The sequence below is a fragment of the Myotis myotis genome, unplaced genomic scaffold, assembly GCF_014108235.1.
Source record: "Myotis myotis isolate mMyoMyo1 unplaced genomic scaffold, mMyoMyo1.p scaffold_m19_p_1, whole genome shotgun sequence".
Taxonomy (NCBI): domain Eukaryota; kingdom Metazoa; phylum Chordata; class Mammalia; order Chiroptera; family Vespertilionidae; genus Myotis; species Myotis myotis.
In genome coordinates this window covers 54,649,262-54,668,069 of record NW_023416313.1, presented here as the reverse complement: position 1 = coordinate 54,668,069, position 18,808 = coordinate 54,649,262, and the positions used below count along the sequence as shown (strand labels likewise).

Genomic DNA, 18,808 nt, shown 5'->3' with positions numbered 1-18,808 from the left:
ATTGTTGTACTCACGCTGCTTTGTAACTCCAGTATTGGCGGTATTGGTGGAGACTCTGACAGATGATGGGGTGGAGGTGGGAGGTGTGTGTGTCTGAGAGAGAGAGACAGAGAGGGTAGGGGAGAGAGAGAGAGAGAGAGAGAGAGAGAGAGAGAGAGAGAGGGAAGAAACTTTCCCAAGGCTGCTGCAGGAGGCACACAGTATTTTGGCATTTTCCATCTGTGCTTACCTGGCAGCATTAACTGTACTTCCTACCAATAAAAAAATGTACCATTAAAATGCCCCACCCCCAAATGTCTCACTTCCTTTTTTGTCTAATCTAGATCAGTGAAAGCAGGTGAGATGAATGAAATCACCTCAAAGGAATGATGAGGTGACAGCCCAGGTAGCCTGAGAAAAGAGAGAGGTTCCATAGAGGACACAGGATGAGCAGGGTTAGCCTGCCTCTCATGTTACCCTCCACAAATATAGCAGAAACTATGCAGATGTTACACTCTGTACACAGATAAATCCTTAGCATTTCAAGGTGATTAAGTTTTAGTAAACAAATATATATAGTAGTATATATGGGCCACAGAGTTTTTATTTAAAGGAATACTTAGTAAAAAAAAAAAAAGAAATACTTAGTAAAGTAGAGGGTATTTTATTTATTTTTATTGATTTTAGAGAGGGGAAGGGAGGGAGGGAGGGAGGGAGAGAGAGAGAGAGAGAGAAACATTGATGTGAGAGATATACATCGATTGGTTGCCTCTTGCATGTGTCCCGACCAGGGATCAAACCCCAAACCTGGGTATGTGCCTGACCGGGAATCGGCCAGGGCTGGAGAGTATTTTTGTAAACAAATAGCTACGAGATTTTATATGTTGATCCGACTCTACATTTATACTGAAAGAAAGGTACGCTTGTTTAAGATGAATTCCACATGCAGTCCTGTTAATTTGAAAGCTATTCTGAAACGTATTTCCAAGGTAACAGTTTCATAAAGAAGATCTTTAGAAGTGCTCAGGCAGGACACCTCTTTAACCCTGCTCTCTCCCCTGCCCATCTCTTTCTTTTCTAGAACCACAGGAGGTTGGAGCTGGGGGACCTTAGAAGTCAAGTCTCATCCCTTTTTTTAAAAAAATATATTTTATTGAGTTTTTACGGAGAGGAAAGGAGAGAGAGAGAGAGAGTTAGAAACATCGATGATAGAGAAACATCGACCAGCTGCCTCCTGCACACTCCCCACTGGGGATGTGCCCGCAACCAAGGTACATACCCTTGACCGGAATCGATTCTGGGACCTTTCAGTCCGCAGGCCGATGCTCTATCCACTGAGCCAAACCGGTTTCGGCTCATCCCTTTTCTGACACCTGAAGAACCTAAGGCCCACACACCTGTGCTTATTTTTATTTATTTTCTCACATTGTCTCCACAAATGTTTATGGGTGTGGAAGGAGCCTGTGTTGCAATGCAGTTCCCTGTCAAGCTGTGCCTCCCTGTACCTGCCACCAGTCACCTGGGCCGAGAGAGCAGTTGTCACTGCTTATTCTTTTCCATTGCTCTCCTGCCAGACACGCTTATGTTGTTGCTTTCTACGTTTTCCAGCCCACTGATTATTTTGCATTTCGGATGATTTCTCTCCCAGTTGCCATTATTTGTATTTTTCCTAAATCAAATCTCATTGTGATAATTTCTATTAATATTTCTAACCTCTGTATTATTTCTCTGTTCTCAAAGATGTCTGCAGCGCCTCTTAATTTGGTACCAATCAACAATGATATTAACAAAACGTGTATGCCCTGTTCCCAGTCACTAATGAAGATGCTTAATAAAACTATTAGATCTAACAGATACATTGGGGCCTCCATTAGCTACCTCCCTCCCCTCATTAGATATTGAGCTGTTTGGTTTTTTTGTTTGTTTGTTTTTTTATCTCTCGTCCTTGTTTATCGGAATTCAGGCTTTTCCATCGTCCTGTCTAGTTCCTTGTAGCACCAACCAGAGGTCTTGTCACAGGAATGTTTCAGGAATGCTATGTTACATGCCTTTATTAAGCTCCAAAGACACAATAGCTACAGGAGTCATTGAATAAACCATTTTAATTAAAGGTAAAATTTGCAAAAATGTCAAAAAAGGGGGAAATTTCTACCCTTGCTTTTAAAAACTTTTTAAAAGAGACGGACACACCTAATTATTTTCACATCCTATTGACTCTACTATAACTTTTTGTGTACGTCTGCTGGTTCATTCTCTTTGAATGTAAAGGTGCATAAGCCACTTGTGAGGAATGGCCCTAGTGCCTGGCCGGTGTGGCTCAGTGTTGACCTATGAGCCAAAAGGTCGCACTGTTTGATTCCAATAGGGGCATATGCCTGGGTTTCGGGCTGGGTCCCCAGTAGGGGGCATGCAGGAGGCAGCCGGTTGATGATTCTCTTTCATCATTGATGTTTCTATCACTCTATCCCTCTCCCTCCCACTCTGAAATCAATAAAAATTTATTTTTTAAAAAATGGCCTAGTCATGAGGAGCCATTACAATCTGATAGAACTCGTTAGACTCGGGCGTTATAAGGAGGGGTCTTTGTAAGACAGTGTGGACTTAAATTGCTCAAAACTTTCATACGGCTCTTGTGCTGCAGAGATATGAACATGGGTATTAAGATAAAGCCTACAGGAAGAGATGTTAGCTCTTGAAAGGTGAAAAGGATTTATTTGCATAGGCACGGAAGAAGGAGGGGGCGGGTAAGGGAAACACTTGAACACAGGTGGGGAGAGAGGAATGATCATGACATACTGTTTGGGTCCCTGCGCCAGAGTGAAATGGTCGGACTGAAGAAGGGTACTGCTGGGGTGCAGTGTGCAAATCCAGGTACCTGCACTGCTCTCACTAGATGTCTCTCACACATCGCAAACTCAGTGTGTCCAAAGCCAGAGTTGTGACTCTCCCCTGTCCCCCAAAACTACTTCTCTCCTTCCTTTCCCACCAGAAATCTGGGTGTCACCCATGGTTTCTCCATTTCCCTAATCATCCCTCATCCAACCTTTTAGCCTGTCTCGTCTACTGCTAAATTATATATATTTTTTCTTCTTGAACCTGTCTTTTCTTTTTTTAAAATTTTATCTTTATTGTTGAAAGTATTACTGATGTCCTCTTTTGCCCCCATTGACCCCCTCCACCCTGCACCTGCCCACCCCCCACAGGCCTACCGTACTGTTGTCTGTGTCCAAGAGTTATGTATGTATGCACGTAAGTTCTTTGGTTAATCTCTTCCCACTGCCCCCTTCCCTCTGAGATTTGTCCGTCTGTAAATTGTACCTTGAACCTGCGCGCTTCTCATCCATCCTCAAATCCAAGCCGTGTTCCTTTCTTGCCTAGATTACTGCAAAAGCCTCATCAACTGGTCTTCCTCTTACAACACTGGGCCCCTGTCCATGAAGACAGACAGAGCTTATTGAAAATCAAGCCACTAACAAGAAAAGAAAATCTTTCAGCGGCTTAGCGTTGCATTTGGAATGAAATCAGGCCTTGTTACTATGGCCTAGTGGGCCCTGCATGATCAGGCTTTTGCTTCCCAGTGTAGTTTCCACCCAAGTGGGTGTCCTTCCATTCAATTCTGACACTAACCAGCCAAGTGAGTGTCAGATCCCACAAGTTAAAGCCTCAGTCCTTGTTGTCCTTACATGATGGTCCTTGCTTCAGATGCCAGCCAATGGGGGACTGGGGGGAGGGGCGGGGGGGGGTCCATGCTACCTGTACCTCTTACTGACTGGCTACAAATTTAAGGGTTCCCACGATTCCTTGAGATTTAATAATTTGCTAGAACAACTCACAGAACTCAAGAAAGTCATACTTATTATTTCAGTTTTATTAGAAAGAATACAAATCAGGACCAACACATAGAGTAGGGTGTGAGAGGGTCCCTCATGCAGTTTCCTCGCTCTCTCCCTGTGGAGTCAGGGTTCGTCATCTTCCCTGAACATCAGTGTGTTCATCAGTCAGGAAGCTCCTCCAAGACTCAGTGTGAGAGTTCCTACTGCACAGGTGTGATTGATGAAATCACTGGTCATGTGATTGAACTCAGTCTTCATTCCCCTTCCCCTCCCAAAGTGCCAACCCTCTAATCACATGGTTGGTTTTTCTATCTAGGAGCCTCATTAGCATAATAAAGACAGTCCTATCACTCAGGAAATTCCAGTGTTTTCTGAAGATCTGTGCCAGGAACCAACAGGGACAAAGACCAGATGTGTTCTTTATTATACAACTAGAGGCCTGGTGCATGAAATTTGTACACTACGGGGAGGGGGGGGGGAGGCGGGAGGGGGGACCTTCAGCCCGGCCTGTGCTCTCTCACAGTCCAGGACTCCTCAGGGGATGTCCACCTGCTGGCTTAGGCGGACATCCCTCTCATAGTCCAGGACCCCTTGCTCCTTACCGCCCGCCTGCTCACTGTTCCTTAGCACTGCTGTGGAGGCAGGAGAGGCTACCGCCACCGCCACTGCGCTCACCAGCTGTGAGCCCGGCTTCTGGCTGAGCGGCGCTCCCCTTGTGGGAGCGCACTGACCACCAGGGGGCAGCTCCTGCATTGAGTGTCTGCCTTCTGGTGGTCAGTGCGCATCATAGTGACTGGTCATTTTGCTGTAACAGTCGCTTAGGCTCTCATTATATAGGTACCTCGCAGACTTCATCTTGCACCACTCTTACTTTAGAACACGCTGGACTTCTCTTAGCTCCCAGACTGTGTCAGGTCTATCGCTCTACCTGAGACAATCCCCTTCTTCCTCCCTCACTCCTACCTGACTCTTCTTAACCTAAAGATTCCTGATTGGAAAGTCCTTGCCTTGCTCAGTGTCTCCTTTGCTATTCCCCATACTCTTTGGCTTCATAGTAATAATCCCAGTATGACATGATGTTGACTTTGTTTACTTGATGTTTGTCTCCATGAAATACACATCCATTGAAGATGTAACCTTGATTGTCCTGTTCCTTCTTCATCTCCTAGCACATCTGAACAGTCAGTAAATATTTGTCAAGTTAAAGAATAAAGTGGGAAAGATAAGAATGATTAGCCCTGTTGAAGCTCTTTGCTAAGGAGTGTTTAGACTTGATGAGAAAAGTAATAACAAAGAGGTTCTCAGATTACTAAACAAGAGAATGATAGGTGTTTGGGGAGTATGTGCATGAGCAGTATGGTCTCAGTATATCAAATGTATTGCGGAGGGGGAAAGGACTAGAGGCAGGAGACTTTGCAAGGCTATTACAGGAGTGCATGTCAACTGAAAAAAGCCTGAACAAGGGTAGTGGAAGTGGAGTAGAAAGTGAAAATTGGAGATTTTTAAAAATGCCTTTGACATTTTTCTTTTTAGTTTTTACTCTTTATTTGTAAATAGCTTCAAACTTACAAACCATTGCAAAAATACCATGAAGAACTCCTGTATACCTTCACTCAGATTTACTAATTGTTAACATATTGCTTCATTTGCTTTATTCTTCTCTTTCTCTCTCCATATGTGTGTATATACATTCTTCTATGTTTTTTTTTCTGAATAATTTGAGTGTAAGTTATAAATACCATGTCTCTTCATCCTTAAATACTTCAGTGTGTATTTCCTAATAGGAAAGACATTTCACATGAACACAATACACATACCAAATCAGAAAATTTAATGTTGATATACTATATCCAGGATCCTAGTCCAGGAAACAATTCAGAATCCTACATTATAATTCGCAATGTCTCTTTAGTCTCCTTTCATCTGGAAGCGTTTACCAATCTTTCTTTGATTTTATGATGTTGTTATTTTTATAATGTAAAGACCAGTTATTTTGTAGAATGCTCCTCATTTTTTATTTGCTCACATTTCCTCCTAACTACACAGACTGTGCAGTTTGGGCAGAAATGTTACCTCAATGATCTTGTGTCCTGAGCATCAAACAAGAGGCCCGTGACATCACTTTGTCATATTTTTGGTGATATGAACTTCGATCACTTGTTTAAAGTGGTGTCTACCCAGTTTCTCAATGTAAGATTACTATTTTCCCTTTTGTAATTAGTGAATGGCTTATGCTGAGATACTGTGAGCCTATGTAAATATTTTTTCTTCATCAACCTTTCACCCAGTATCTTAGCATACATTGGTGATTCTTGCTTGAATCAGTTATTGCCATGACACCTGCAGAATGATGATTTTCTAATTCCATAATTCCCTCTAGATTTGTTGGTTGGCATTTCACATATGTATGTACACATGTATACATTTACTATGGGCTCGTAGATTCTTATTTGTTAAATAGATTTTAGTCTGTAATTATTATTCATCTTAATGCCTTAAATTAATAGTCACATGACCCCAGTTTGTTCAGTGGAAGGCAATACAAATGGACTCCTATGTCCGTTTTGACACATTTCTATCATTTTTAGAGCAATTTCTTATTTTCTGGTACAACAAAATATATCAAGCTCCTCTGGTGTTTTTCCTGCCCTAGTCCTGGCACCAGAGTTCTGACTCCTTTTACTGGGTATTTTAAAACCAAGATCTGGGAGCAAGGTGTATCCATTGCTATTGAGTGGTCATTGTTTTCTAGGTTCTTTGTTCCCTGAAAATTTGACTCACTGAGTGAAGGAGATGTAGCTCAGAAGACTAGAACAATGGTCAATATCACTGACCAAAAAACCTTTAAAGCCCAAATTAGGAAGGCTCACAGAAGGCCAACTTGCCTACCAAGAGGACTCCCAAGCCATTTTTAAAATGTGTTTTTTTTTTAAGTATAAAAGTCTTATTCAAATACATTCTCATTGTAAAAGATTTAATAAAAGAAAATATGATTTTAAAAAAATACGAAACACCGCTTTCGTTCTTTGCCATTTTTAAGTGTTGTCAGCAAACACCTTTTAAACCACTAAAGTTGGCTTTTGAACCCTTACCCAGTTTCTAAAACTTCCCAGGCCGAGGGGCATGTGAAGGCCAGGCTGCAGGTGGGGACTTGTTCTCCCGCAGTTCCAACTTGCCTGCCAGGTGGTGTAGACTGCTGCCAGGCCCTTTTTGGGGACTTTCTGGGTTCTTCTTACAGATGGTCAGTGTTATCTGGGGGGAAATCAGTGCTGACCCAGTATTGACAATGGGGAAAGCACCAAATGTTCTTCACTGTTTCAATAGTACAATGTTGGCATCTGCACTGGAGGAGATTCTATTCAGACCCCAGAGACTGAGATACGTCACTTTCAAATGAGCCTTATGGTCCCTAGAGAGGAGAGGCAGCAATGTCTTTCCCTCTTTGACCCCCTTGATGGAATGACTCTTATCCCAGATGTCTTCCACTCACAAGACACACACGTTCTACTCTAAAACCTGCCTGTTCAAGCTGACTTGTCTGTCGTTGGTGCTCCTAGAGTCTTTTTCACTATTGATTGGAAACAAAGATGTATTATGAGTACAAATTATATTCTTCAAAAAATTGTTTTAATTGAATTTATTGGGGTTACATTGGCTAATCAAATTATACAGGTTTCAGGTGTACAATTCCATAATCCATCATCTGTATACTGTATTGTGTTCACCACCCAAAGTCAAGTCTCCACTGAATGGAGCAAGCTAAATACTGTTTTGCATTTAGCCTTTATCTTGCTAACTAGTGGCAATTATGTGGGCTTTATTTATTTTTTAAAACATATTTTTATTGATTTCAGAGATGAAGGGAGAGGGAAAGAGAGATAGAAACATCAATGATGAGAGAGAATCATTGACCGACTGCCTCCTGCACTCACCCCACCAGGGATCAAGCCCACAACCCGGGCATGTGCCCTTGACCAGAATCGACCCTGGCACCCTTCAGTCCGTGAGCCGACGCTCCATCCACTGAGCAAAACTGGGTAGGGCTATGTGAGCTTTCAAAGACAGTTTCCTCTATGGCCGTTTAGAGGACGAGACTCACAAATTTCTTCTGAACATAGAAGGAGGTTGGGGAGAAGTACTGAGAGGGTGGCTTCATAATCTGCTTCGGTGGAGCTTTTGAGATTGATTACCTTTGCTCAAGCCCCAGATAATATGCAAAGGCTGTGCTTATGGAGAAAAACCACCACATGATCAATTTCAGTTTCTGCAGCCTCAGCAGGTTCCCTGTTTCGGGATATTATCTAGGATGGAGAGTGAAGTAATAAAGATACAAAACACAGGGCGGGTTTAAGCAAGGGCACGTTGCTTAAAGTCACACAGGTGAGGTGTGATTAGTTGGTTAGTGTTAATGTTGATGTACAGATGTATTACTGGATTACTAAATGAATCTTACTTTTTCATAGAGTTTTTCCTAATGGGCTGATGGCAGAAGCTGGGTTGCTTTGATTCAGGAGTATGGAAACTTCAAAATAATTGTTTTCCCATTTTACAGAAGAATAACTTGTTTTTATAAAAATTTAGAAAATACAGACAAACTAAAATACAAAATTAAAAATCACCCACCATCCCACTTTCTAGAACCATTATAAACAAGGTTGACTTACATTCCTTTATTTTTCCTATGCCCATATACACATTTTTATTAAAAATGGGTCCATTCCATACCTACTATTTTGAAAACTACTTTTCACTTAAATTCTTTCCCTGCCATCTCTCTTTGTCAATAATACAATATCTTTTTTTGTAAATTCGTTTTTAATACAAAACCGAGATGCTCTTGTTAAAAATTTCAGAGTATAAGATAAAATTTAAAAGTATTTCTCCTCATCTCCTATATCCCAGTCTCACTCCCTGAGGTAACCCTAAGATCTTTTTCTTAATATTTCTCTCCAGAAGTTTTCTGTGTATAGACACACACACACACACACACACACACACGGAAAGTATTGAATTAAATAATGTATCTCAAGGTACTCAATCATAATCTCTTATGTGGAAATTCAGGGCTTTTCCATGTTTTCATGGCAGTGAGCATCTTTGTGTTTAAATCGTTGCACACACCCTGATTATTTCCTTAAGATAAAGAAAACAAATTGTTAGATTTTACATATGCACAATTTTAACACTTTTGATATGTGCAGCCCATTTGCCATTCACCTGGTTTGTGCCAGTTTCACACTCTCATCAGTAAGCAATATTGAATTTTTAAAACTTTTAAATTCTTTATTTATTTTACTGGAGGCCTGGTGCACAAATTTATGCACCAGTGGAGTCCCTTGGCCTGGCCTGCGGGATTGGGCTGAAACCGGCTCTTTGACATTACCCCAGGGGTCCCAGATTGCGAGAGGACACATGTCAGGCCGAGGGATCCCACCGGTGCATGATTGGGGCCAGGGAGAGACACGGGAGGTTGGCCAGCTGGGGAGGGACTGAAGGAGAGCTCCAGGGCACGTCCGGCCGGTGTCATTCAGTCTCGATCAGCCGGACCCCAGCAGCAAACTAACCTACTGGTTGGAGCATCTGCCCCCTGCTGGTCAGTGCACATCATAGCGGGAGGTTGAGTGGCTTTAGCATATCATTAGCATATTACGTTTTGATTGGTTGAATGGCTGACTGGTCGACTGGACACTTCGCATAGTAGGCTTTTATTATATAGGAATTTTAAAAACTTTAAAAAGTATAGCACACACATGGAAAAGCATATAAGCCATGAGTTAGAACTGCACTGTCCAATATGGTAGCCACTAGCCACATGCTGCTGGCTACTGAGAAATGTGAACTGTGGCTAGTCTGAATTGAGGTGTGTTAGAAGTATAAAGGACACACCCAATTTTGAAAAATTGGTACAGAAAAAAAGTAAAAGTAAAATATCTCATTAATAAGTTATGCTAATCATATATTGGAATGACATTTAAAATATGTTAAGTAAAATATGTTATTAAAATTAATTTTATTTGTTTCTTTTTATTTTTTAATGTTGCAACTAGAAGAATTTAATTACATATATGGCTTGTATTATATTTCTCTTGGACAACACAAAGTAGGACATGGTGTGGCTCCTCATGTAATAAAACCTACCACCTGAGCTGTGCAATCCTTATCTACTCTCTTCTTCCTCTTCCACTCCCCCACCTGCCTGTGCCTCAGTTATACTCAGGGCTCTTAGATCAAGGGTAGCTTCATTCTCCAGTTCTTTGTCAGGAATGATCAATAAACATGTGGTGAAATGTCTGCTTTTGAAGCTAATGGGGTTATGTATTAAGACGGTGATCTACCAGAACCCACTGTTAAGTATAAACTCTAAGTTGCAAATTGAATGATTTGTTGATTTGTTAAACTATGTAAGTCTTTAGGTTTCAGAAGTTGTTGCTGAGCTCAATCTCATGGCCGTTATCAAAATGTGCACGCAGGGCATGAACAGACGGAATCCACATACTTGAGTGTCAGCTCACTGATGCGAGTTCACCATCTCTCTGTGCCTCATTTCTGTTTTCCTTTTCTGTGAAGCGGGGATGATGGGGTAGCCTACATAGTTCCAGACAAGAGTAATTATCACTGTGTAAACACTGGGAGGAAGAGAGATGTCCAGGATATTGCCATGGCGATGGCCGGCTGTTTCCTCTCACTCCCACCTCCTGAGGTTTGCTTAGCCCTCTCTCCCTCCTCATCAGCCCTCAGCTTTCCCTTCTGCACATACTGACTGTACCAAACACACTCTAGGTATACACAGCTTTTCATCAAACACAAATGCTGCTCACAGCTTGGCTCCCACTCCAACTCAGTCCAGGATAGAAGCGGAGTGCAGATGAGTTGGAAGGAAAGGCCCCTGCGCGAGCACATGAATTTTGTCCCCTTCCTGCCCTATTGTTGGCTGACATCTTGTTCTTTGGAGTCAGCTTTAGCGTTAAAAACAAAACAATAACAAAGGGTTAAAAACCCCACATCCTAAGAGTATTTTTGGCTCGATTGTGTGCTTGATTATTTGGGATGTGGCCAAACCTGAGCTTCATTCCAATGTTACAGTCAAAGTGGCTTCTGTCGGGAAGGTGTCCAGGTAGGAGGAATTTAAATAAATAAATATCTCTGTTCCAATTTGTCCTCATCATCATTCTTTTGTCGTTATATTATGCTTAATTTTGTGAGAATAATGTTTCTAGCACGTTGGAGCTCATCACTTAAAGTTTTTAAAAAATTGCACTGTGATAGGTTAAAGAATCAACATAACCTTTTAACAAGAAAAAAAAAGGAAGATTTTTGTAAAAGATACACCCCCTCCTTGCCATTGAATCTGGAGAATAAGGGATACATCTCATTGAAAGGAACGTGAACGAAGGACTGTTTTGTTCCATTACTGTTTGCACTTAGTAGATGAACTTGAGTAAATGTCTTTTAAGCCTTAATTTTGCCATTTGTGACCTGGGGAGAAGGTTCCTCTTTCTTCCTATGTCCAGATGGGCACTGCAATAAAAGCAATAAAGTAATGCAAAAGGAGTAAGTTATTCTGGGCTGCAGTGGTCTTGACTGACATTTGAAATTTCTTCCCAACTACACATTCTGAGATTATAAATAATAAATGCATTCACTCTTTCCAATACACTCTGTTTAAATATATGTAAAATCCAAAGACCTCTTTTTCTATCACAATAAGCTAGGCTGTAATTTTTGCCTTCTACAAACTGTTAAGCACCCATTTTCTCTCTTTATATTTAAGCTGAGCGTATACTTCTTAAGGTCTTTCTACCTCTTCTTTGGGTAAAGTTTGCTATACCCAAGGATTAAGCAAACTTTAAAAGTTTTCAATGGTGTTATAGGATGCACAATGTTGAGTAGTCTTTTAGTAGCACTAGGTGAGCCAGAGAAATCAAAAACTCATGAACCCCATTTTGATTAAAATAATTGTTAGAACTTTTAGAGTAAAATAGTTCCCTTTCTCCTCCTCATCAGCAGAATGAAGCCAATATCTGTGAAGTAGCAGATTTTTAATGAAAACATGACTAAGTTCTGAATAGTATGGTATTAAGCATTATTGCCTTATTTTTATATTTTTCAAAAAAGAGCTTATATACGTACTATATAAAGTTTTTGTTTTATTTTCAGGTTAATTTTCCTATTAAATGTATTACTTCTAACCTAATTTGCCTTCTCAAAGTTTTAAAAACATTATCAGATAAAAACAAAACTGAGCACACATTAGAGGTCTATAGACTTCACTGGCCCATGGCTAGATAAGGTGTCATTAGTAATACTACCCTAAATGCCTTTGGTTTTGGCCCTGATAGCTCACACAGGACCTCCAGCCCCCTGGCACTATCCCATTCTCCCATCACAAGAGGGTCAACAGGGTGTGTCCCCATGTGTGCCCGAGCCTCACCCTGAGAGTTTGGCAGAATCTGCTGGACTCTGATGTTTCTCCTTCCGTGGGCAGCCGAGTCTCTCTTGGTATCCAGCCTGCCCCTTGGGCACTGCTGCTTCTTCACTTGGCGGGTATGGCCAGATACACCAGATTCCTCAAGGAGGCAAAGTCACCCCCTCCCCCCCCCGCCTTTCTGTGACGCAGTTAGAGCAGTTCGTAAGCAATGTTATTCGTGCCTTGGTACTTTTCAGTGATTTGGTGAAGCAGCTCTTTGAGTTTTTACTTGCTGGCTTCCTGCTCTCCATTAAGTTGGACAGCAAGGCCATTAGAGATTGGGTGCGAGGGCAGAGAGATCCGGGCCAAGAACCAACCCCTTTTCATACTCAACCCCCAACGACCAAGACTTCATCCTGAGACTGGATCTCTCTTTTCTTCATGAATTATCTCCCAGGAGACTTCAACAGCCTGCTCCAGAACTTTCTTTCAGGTTTCCCCACTAGTTCACCCAGTAAGTCTGAACCTCCTGCAGTGGGCACACCCCAAACACAAGCTAAGATCCCCCTCTTAAGTGAGGATTTACTCTTGTTTTTATGGAAACCACCCCAGAAAAGCCCCAGGGATTGAACGTGAGGCTGAGGATAGGAGCAAAGTGGAAGCCAGGGGTGAGGATGGTGAGAGGTGAGGCAGGGGGAGGTTGAGATGCTTTCGAGAAAGTGCCAGGGTCTCGAAAGGGCATTGTCTCTTTGCTTAGGGTCTGCATTCTCTCTGCAGAACGACATCTTCGAGTGGTCCAGGGACCATCGAGTCCACCACAAGTACTCGGAGACTGACGCTGACCCCCACAACGCCCGCCGGGGCTTCTTCTTTTCCCACATCGGGTGGCTGTTTGTTCGGAAGCATCGAGATGTCATTGAGAAGGGGAGAAACCTTGATGTCACTGACCTGCTGGCTGATCCTGTGGTCCGGTTCCAGAGAAAGTAAGTGAATGGACACCACAGGGCTGTCCCTGGGGGACAGGACCAAGAGACAGGGCACAATGGACGCAATTATATCCTCCAGTAGTTGCCCTCATGGCACTTTCTCTGATGATTCCATTCAGTCTTCTTGTTAGGATTTCTCTGTTTAGTTGTTTCCTTTTGCTCATTAAGGTTTCCCTGCTCACACATTTGTTTTTAATGTAAAGTTTGAAATGGATTTCCCTTAAGGTGCTGGTTCTCAACCTTGGCTGCACATTAGAATCACCTGGGAATCTTTTTAAAATCCTGATTTCTGGGCCTCATCTTCCGGAAATTCTGTTTCTTTGTTACTAATGTTGTGGCCCCACCCCATAACAAAGAAACAGAATTTCCGGAGGATGAGGCCCAGAAATCAGGATTTTAAAAAGATTCCCAGGTGATTCTAATGTGCAGCCAAGGTTGAGAACCACTGCCTTAAGCCCAGTGTCACTTCCTTCAGACCAGTCTGCTTGGCTCACTTCATGGACTGTTTCTGCAGTTCCCCACTCCCCATTCATGTTTCCCTGAGGTGGCAGGGAGGGCGCGGAAGACACCGTGCTTTAGTGATACACGCCTGACTCCAACAGGATTGGGCTCTTCCCAGGTATCCTGCTCTGTTCTCCTAGAATGCTCTCGTAATGAAATCTCCCCCCCCCCCCCACTTCTAGAAATGTTACACCACTGGGTTTCTGTGCATAGAAAATGTGACTGTGTAATAGAGAGCCTCCAAGTGCTGTGTGCGCTAATGGTGTCGGCGGGGCATAATCAGTCATCTGCAGGGTGAATCTCCTTTCAACAAGAGCATGGAGAAAGGTTGCCTATAGTTGTGCTGGCAAGGAGAGAGCAACCATTATCCACTCTTAAAGTGGGAAGCTGGCATGGACTGTATCCATGTTGATCTGGGGCTACAAAGTTGGCCATGAGAGCATTTATAAATGGACTTGTTGCCCCAAAGCATTGGATTTATGTCTTATATTCAAAGCTGAGCATATTGTCCCAAAGAAGGACAATTTATGGCTCACCCTCTGGTTAGCACCCTGAGATAATACAGTGAACAAGTGGCTACTAGAGACCGTTCCACTGACAAGCAAGAGTTATTTGAAGACTTGTCAGAATAGAATCTCCTGAAGGTGGAAATAGCTGCTGTGCCTTCGTTGACACAAGAGATCATTGCATGAAATGAAGTGTGGCTTGGAATTATGCTCAGTTTCCCCTCAGCCGCTGCTGTCGCGTTGGAGGAGGCAGTAGAGCACAGTGAGAAAATGTCAGACCATGGAGACAGACTGCCCAGGGTCAGCTCTGCAGCTCCTCCTCATACTAGCAAAAGAACTGACTAATCTAAGGCTCAGTTTTAGCTAGAAAATGGTGGTAACACTAGTACCCATCTCCTACAATGTTTACGAGGACAAGTGAGAAAATAAAACGCATGGGCAATGCCTGGCATGTAGTAAGAGCTTAGATCAGTGACTATTACACGGGCGGTTAGTTGCTGCTCCAGAGGATTCCATATGCTTCCATCCCTGTTTTGATTGTGCCACAGGGTCTCCTCTCTGCTCCTCTGTTCAGCTCATTCAAGCGGACGGACCCAGTATCAATAGCCAAAAGTTTCCTAGCAGAAAAGAACAAGATGTTTTCAATTAACAATGAAATGATTTTCACCATGAGAAAATCTGAAAAATTCAGAAACATAGAAAGAAAATCATCCATAGTTCTAACACATAAACATAGTCATTCTTAATATTCTGTAGGATATCTTTTTATATGGTATGCATATATTTAGTATGTTTCACATGATGGCAGTCACACGGCATAGGTAATGTATGTCTTCCCTTTAACTTCAGGTTATATTGTGGGCACATTCTCAGAAGCTGCATGTGTTCACCAGTTTATTGAGTATCATAATTTACTAACCACCACTCTTTGACTGGATATGTACAGTGGGGCCTTGACTTACGAGTGTCCCGACTAACGAGTTTTTGGAGATACCAGCTGTCTCTCGGCCAATTTTTTGCATTGAGTTGATAGAGTAATTTGAGTTAATGAGCTCCTTAACGAGCTTGGTCTTGGAACGAATTAAACTCGTAAGTCAAGGCCCCACTGTATATCCTTTGCAATTTTGTGATATAAATGATGTTGCTATACAATTAGTAATGCTTTGTGAAATCAGACCTTAGATTAATTTGAAGAGCTCAGAAGAGAAGGTAAAGGATCTTCTATTTTATTAATGAGAACTGAGCTAAGTATAATAGTCTGTGTTTCTCTGACCATAAAAATGGAAGATTTGTTTTCATTTTTTCCCTGAAAAAAATGTAGTACTGTAATCTTACTCATTAGGTATGTACTCAGGGCACATATGTCCAAATGCAGACAGCAGAACAAAGACTATTTCAGCATGTTCCATGAATAGTTATCTCAGAACATCTTTCATCACGAGTCCAGTGACCAAAGGGGGTGGTAGCTATCAGAAACCATCCCCTCATTTCATCATTTCATATATGTCCTTGAGCTCCTGCTAGGAATTGGTGCTGAGGATACAACTTTAAATAAGGTAGTCCAGAGCATCATGGGAACACAGAGAAGAGTCTCCTAGCCCATTCTGCAGGCTGGGGAGAGTGAGGGAAGGCCTGTGGAATGGACTAGCTTTTAAGCCAAGACCTGAAAGATAAGAAGTTAGATGAGGATGGGGAAAGGATATTTAATATGTCTGTCATTTCATAGCACTGTATAGCACCATTGAACCTTAGAGCTATGAGGGACCTTCAAATCACTTTTCCTGTAGGGAAACTAATCAACAAAATATAGATAGAAAGCTGGGGATATAATCTTCATCTCTCTGAGCTGCTATAACAAAAATAACATAAACTAGGTGGCTTAGAAGACTGAACATTTAATTCTCACGTGTAGCTCTGGAGGCCGGTGAGTCCAAGATCAAGGTATCATTAGATTCTGTGTCTGGTGAGAGCTCTCTTCCTGGCTCATAGGCAATTGTCTTCTCATTGTGTCCTCACCTGACTGAAGGGGCAGAGGAGCTCTCTGGGGCCTCTTTGTGTGTGTGTGTGTGTGTGTGTGTGTGTGTGTGTGTGTGTTTTCCATGGTTCCCCTGGGGTCTCTTCTTTAAGAGCACAAATCCCATTTATGATGGCTCCACCTTCTTGTTCTAATCACCTAACAGCCCCACTTCTTAATACCATTGCATTGGGAATTAGGTTTCAGTATGTGAATTTTGAGGGGACACAAACATTCCATCTGTAGCAAGATTATTCGCTCCGTGGTCTTTTAATTCTATCTTGCTGTTTGAAAGGGGCCACACCAGTTCTCTGAAGTGTGGGTGAGAACTCATGTCCTTTGGTAATTATCCAGCCGAGAGAACATAGAGATCCGAAATGCAAAATAAGGCTGAGAATTACTGAACTAAAGGAAAAGAGCTTCCAAGGTGCACAGAGAGAGTGCAGCGGTTTGGGTATTTTTATGTTTGTGAGGCCAGCTTTACAGGTCCTGCCGGTCGGGCCATGTAGAGGAGACAGATTCCTCAAGGAATGAGACCTTGTGCTTAGTGTGTGAACTGGAGGTTGGATCCCATTGTCAGTGGCACTGCCACGTCAGGCCTCAGTCTTTGCTACCCTAGGCTGAGTTAGGGGCTTCCTAAGTAACAGAGAAAGTTGCCCAGCTTGTTTGGGGCCCGTCCTGGGTCATTTCAGTGGCTCACCTTATAGAGTTCCCACCTGCTCCCATATGGTTCTCTGAGAGCAACAGTCTCTGTTCAAATATTGGTAGCCAGGGTTTGAAACTGATTCCAGTTCCTTCCCAGATGCAGTGTTAGTGCAAACAGATCCAGATAAGTGCCACTTAGATAGTTTCCTCAATTAGGTAGATGTGCAAATGACAGAGACCAAGGATTTAGAGACCCCCTCCTTCATTCAGTACACTAGCACCAATATTGCAGTTGATTGATAAACTTGTGCTTAGCCATCCAACTCACCAAAGAAAAGCTTGCCAGGAACCAGGCTTGATCCACTTTTCATTATACAGTCTCATAAAGAGAGACAGTAGCCCTAACTGGTCTGGCTCAGTGGATAGAGCGTCAGCCTGCGGACTCAAGGGTCCCAGGTTCGATTCCGGTCAAGGGCATGTGCATTGGTTGCAGGCACATTCCCAATAGGAGGTGTGCAGGAGGCAGCTGATCGATGTTTCTCTCTCATCAATGTTTCTAACTCTATCCCTCTCCCTTCCTCTCTGTAAAAAATCAATAAAATATATTTTTAAAACAGAGAGAGAGAGAGAGAAGGTAGTAGCATTAAGGATGAGAGGAAAACAACACAGTTCAAGCTATAGTTCCAGACTTTTCCTCCAAAAGGTCATTTTTACCAAGGTTCTTATAACAAGTAGTTAACTGGACCACTTCAAATTTTGCTCTACTGTCAAGTTGTGAATGATGAAAAGACAGGGATTAGGAGGCGAGAGAGAGAGAGTGCCTGGCAACTGGAACTCCTGCCCTAGGTCCTGTGCCTTCAAGGGTCACACTTCCCCTCACAAGGTGAGGAGATCACAGGTCTGGAGCCTCCTTCCACTTCTAGACAATGCCTTGGGTTCCCAGGATCCTGGAATTCCTTGGTCAAATGGCTTTGCACTCAGTATCAGGGCCTACCCCAACCTCTCCCAGGCTTTCCTCCTGGTGGAAAGCAGGGTACCCTAGGCCTGAAGAGTGGCCCAGGAGCAGTGTTAGCCTGGGGATGAGCTTAGAAGCGTCAGCTCAGATGTCCACACAAAGTGGACAGAACCAGGGACAGAAAGAAAAGGAGAGCCACAGACTAGGCGTCTACATCTTGACTCTTGGCCTGGGCCCTGCCAGTGTTGGGGGTGAGCCTAGAAGGGAGCTACTCCAATGGCTGACAATGGGTCTATCCATTAGGAATTTTGTTTGGGTTAAATAAGATGGACACTTATTTCTCTCCAATATAAAAGAATTGTGATGATCCAGGGTGTAGCAGTAGCACATGGTCAGGAGAGAACAGTATTCTTTTGTCTTTCTGCTCCACCATCCTTTGCCTGTGGCTTTCATTCTTTCACTTTATTGTTCAAGGTTAATGCTCCAAACAGAGGAAGGTGGGGGTGGGAGTGAGGTGACACCACGCAGTTAAGTCAGTCACCTCTGAGGAGCTTTCCCAGAAGACACATAGCCTATTCATTTACCCCTGATTGGCTTTATCTGCACTCAAGGGAAACTGGGAAGTGTAGTCTCTTGATAAGTTGCACTTTGAGTAAAATCTTGGTTTTGTTTGGAAGGAAGGGTGAATCAGTAGCAGTTCAGCAATTAGCAGTCTCTGCCATAGTTCTTTAATTGTTCTGCCTTTAGCAAAATGATTGGCCGTTACATGTTTCTCAGTCTAGAGCACTTTAGTGAAGCAAGTGAGTAGCCTCTCTGCCTCCCTTAGTAAGTAGAAACTGGAATCTCAAATCCTCTTTCTGAGATGACAGAATGAAGATAAGATTCAGATTGTGTTTCTCCTATTGTTTTGCTTACCCCATTGATTCCCATCTTAGATAAAATAAAAAAAAAAAATTCCTTTAGAAGTAGCATGCAGACACTG

At 42.6% G+C, this 18,808-nt stretch overlaps 1 protein-coding gene across 1 annotated transcript in view; it reads left to right on the top strand.

Moving 5' to 3' along the window:
• Positions 1 to 18,808, top strand: part of SCD5 (stearoyl-CoA desaturase 5) — a 150,626-nt gene that overhangs the window by 88,556 nt on the left and 43,262 nt on the right. The window contains exon 3 of the mRNA XM_036337755.1: positions 12,997 to 13,202. Within this exon, the coding sequence (XP_036193648.1) occupies positions 12,997 to 13,202 (206 nt within the window). The remainder of the gene's footprint in view (positions 1 to 12,996; positions 13,203 to 18,808) is intronic.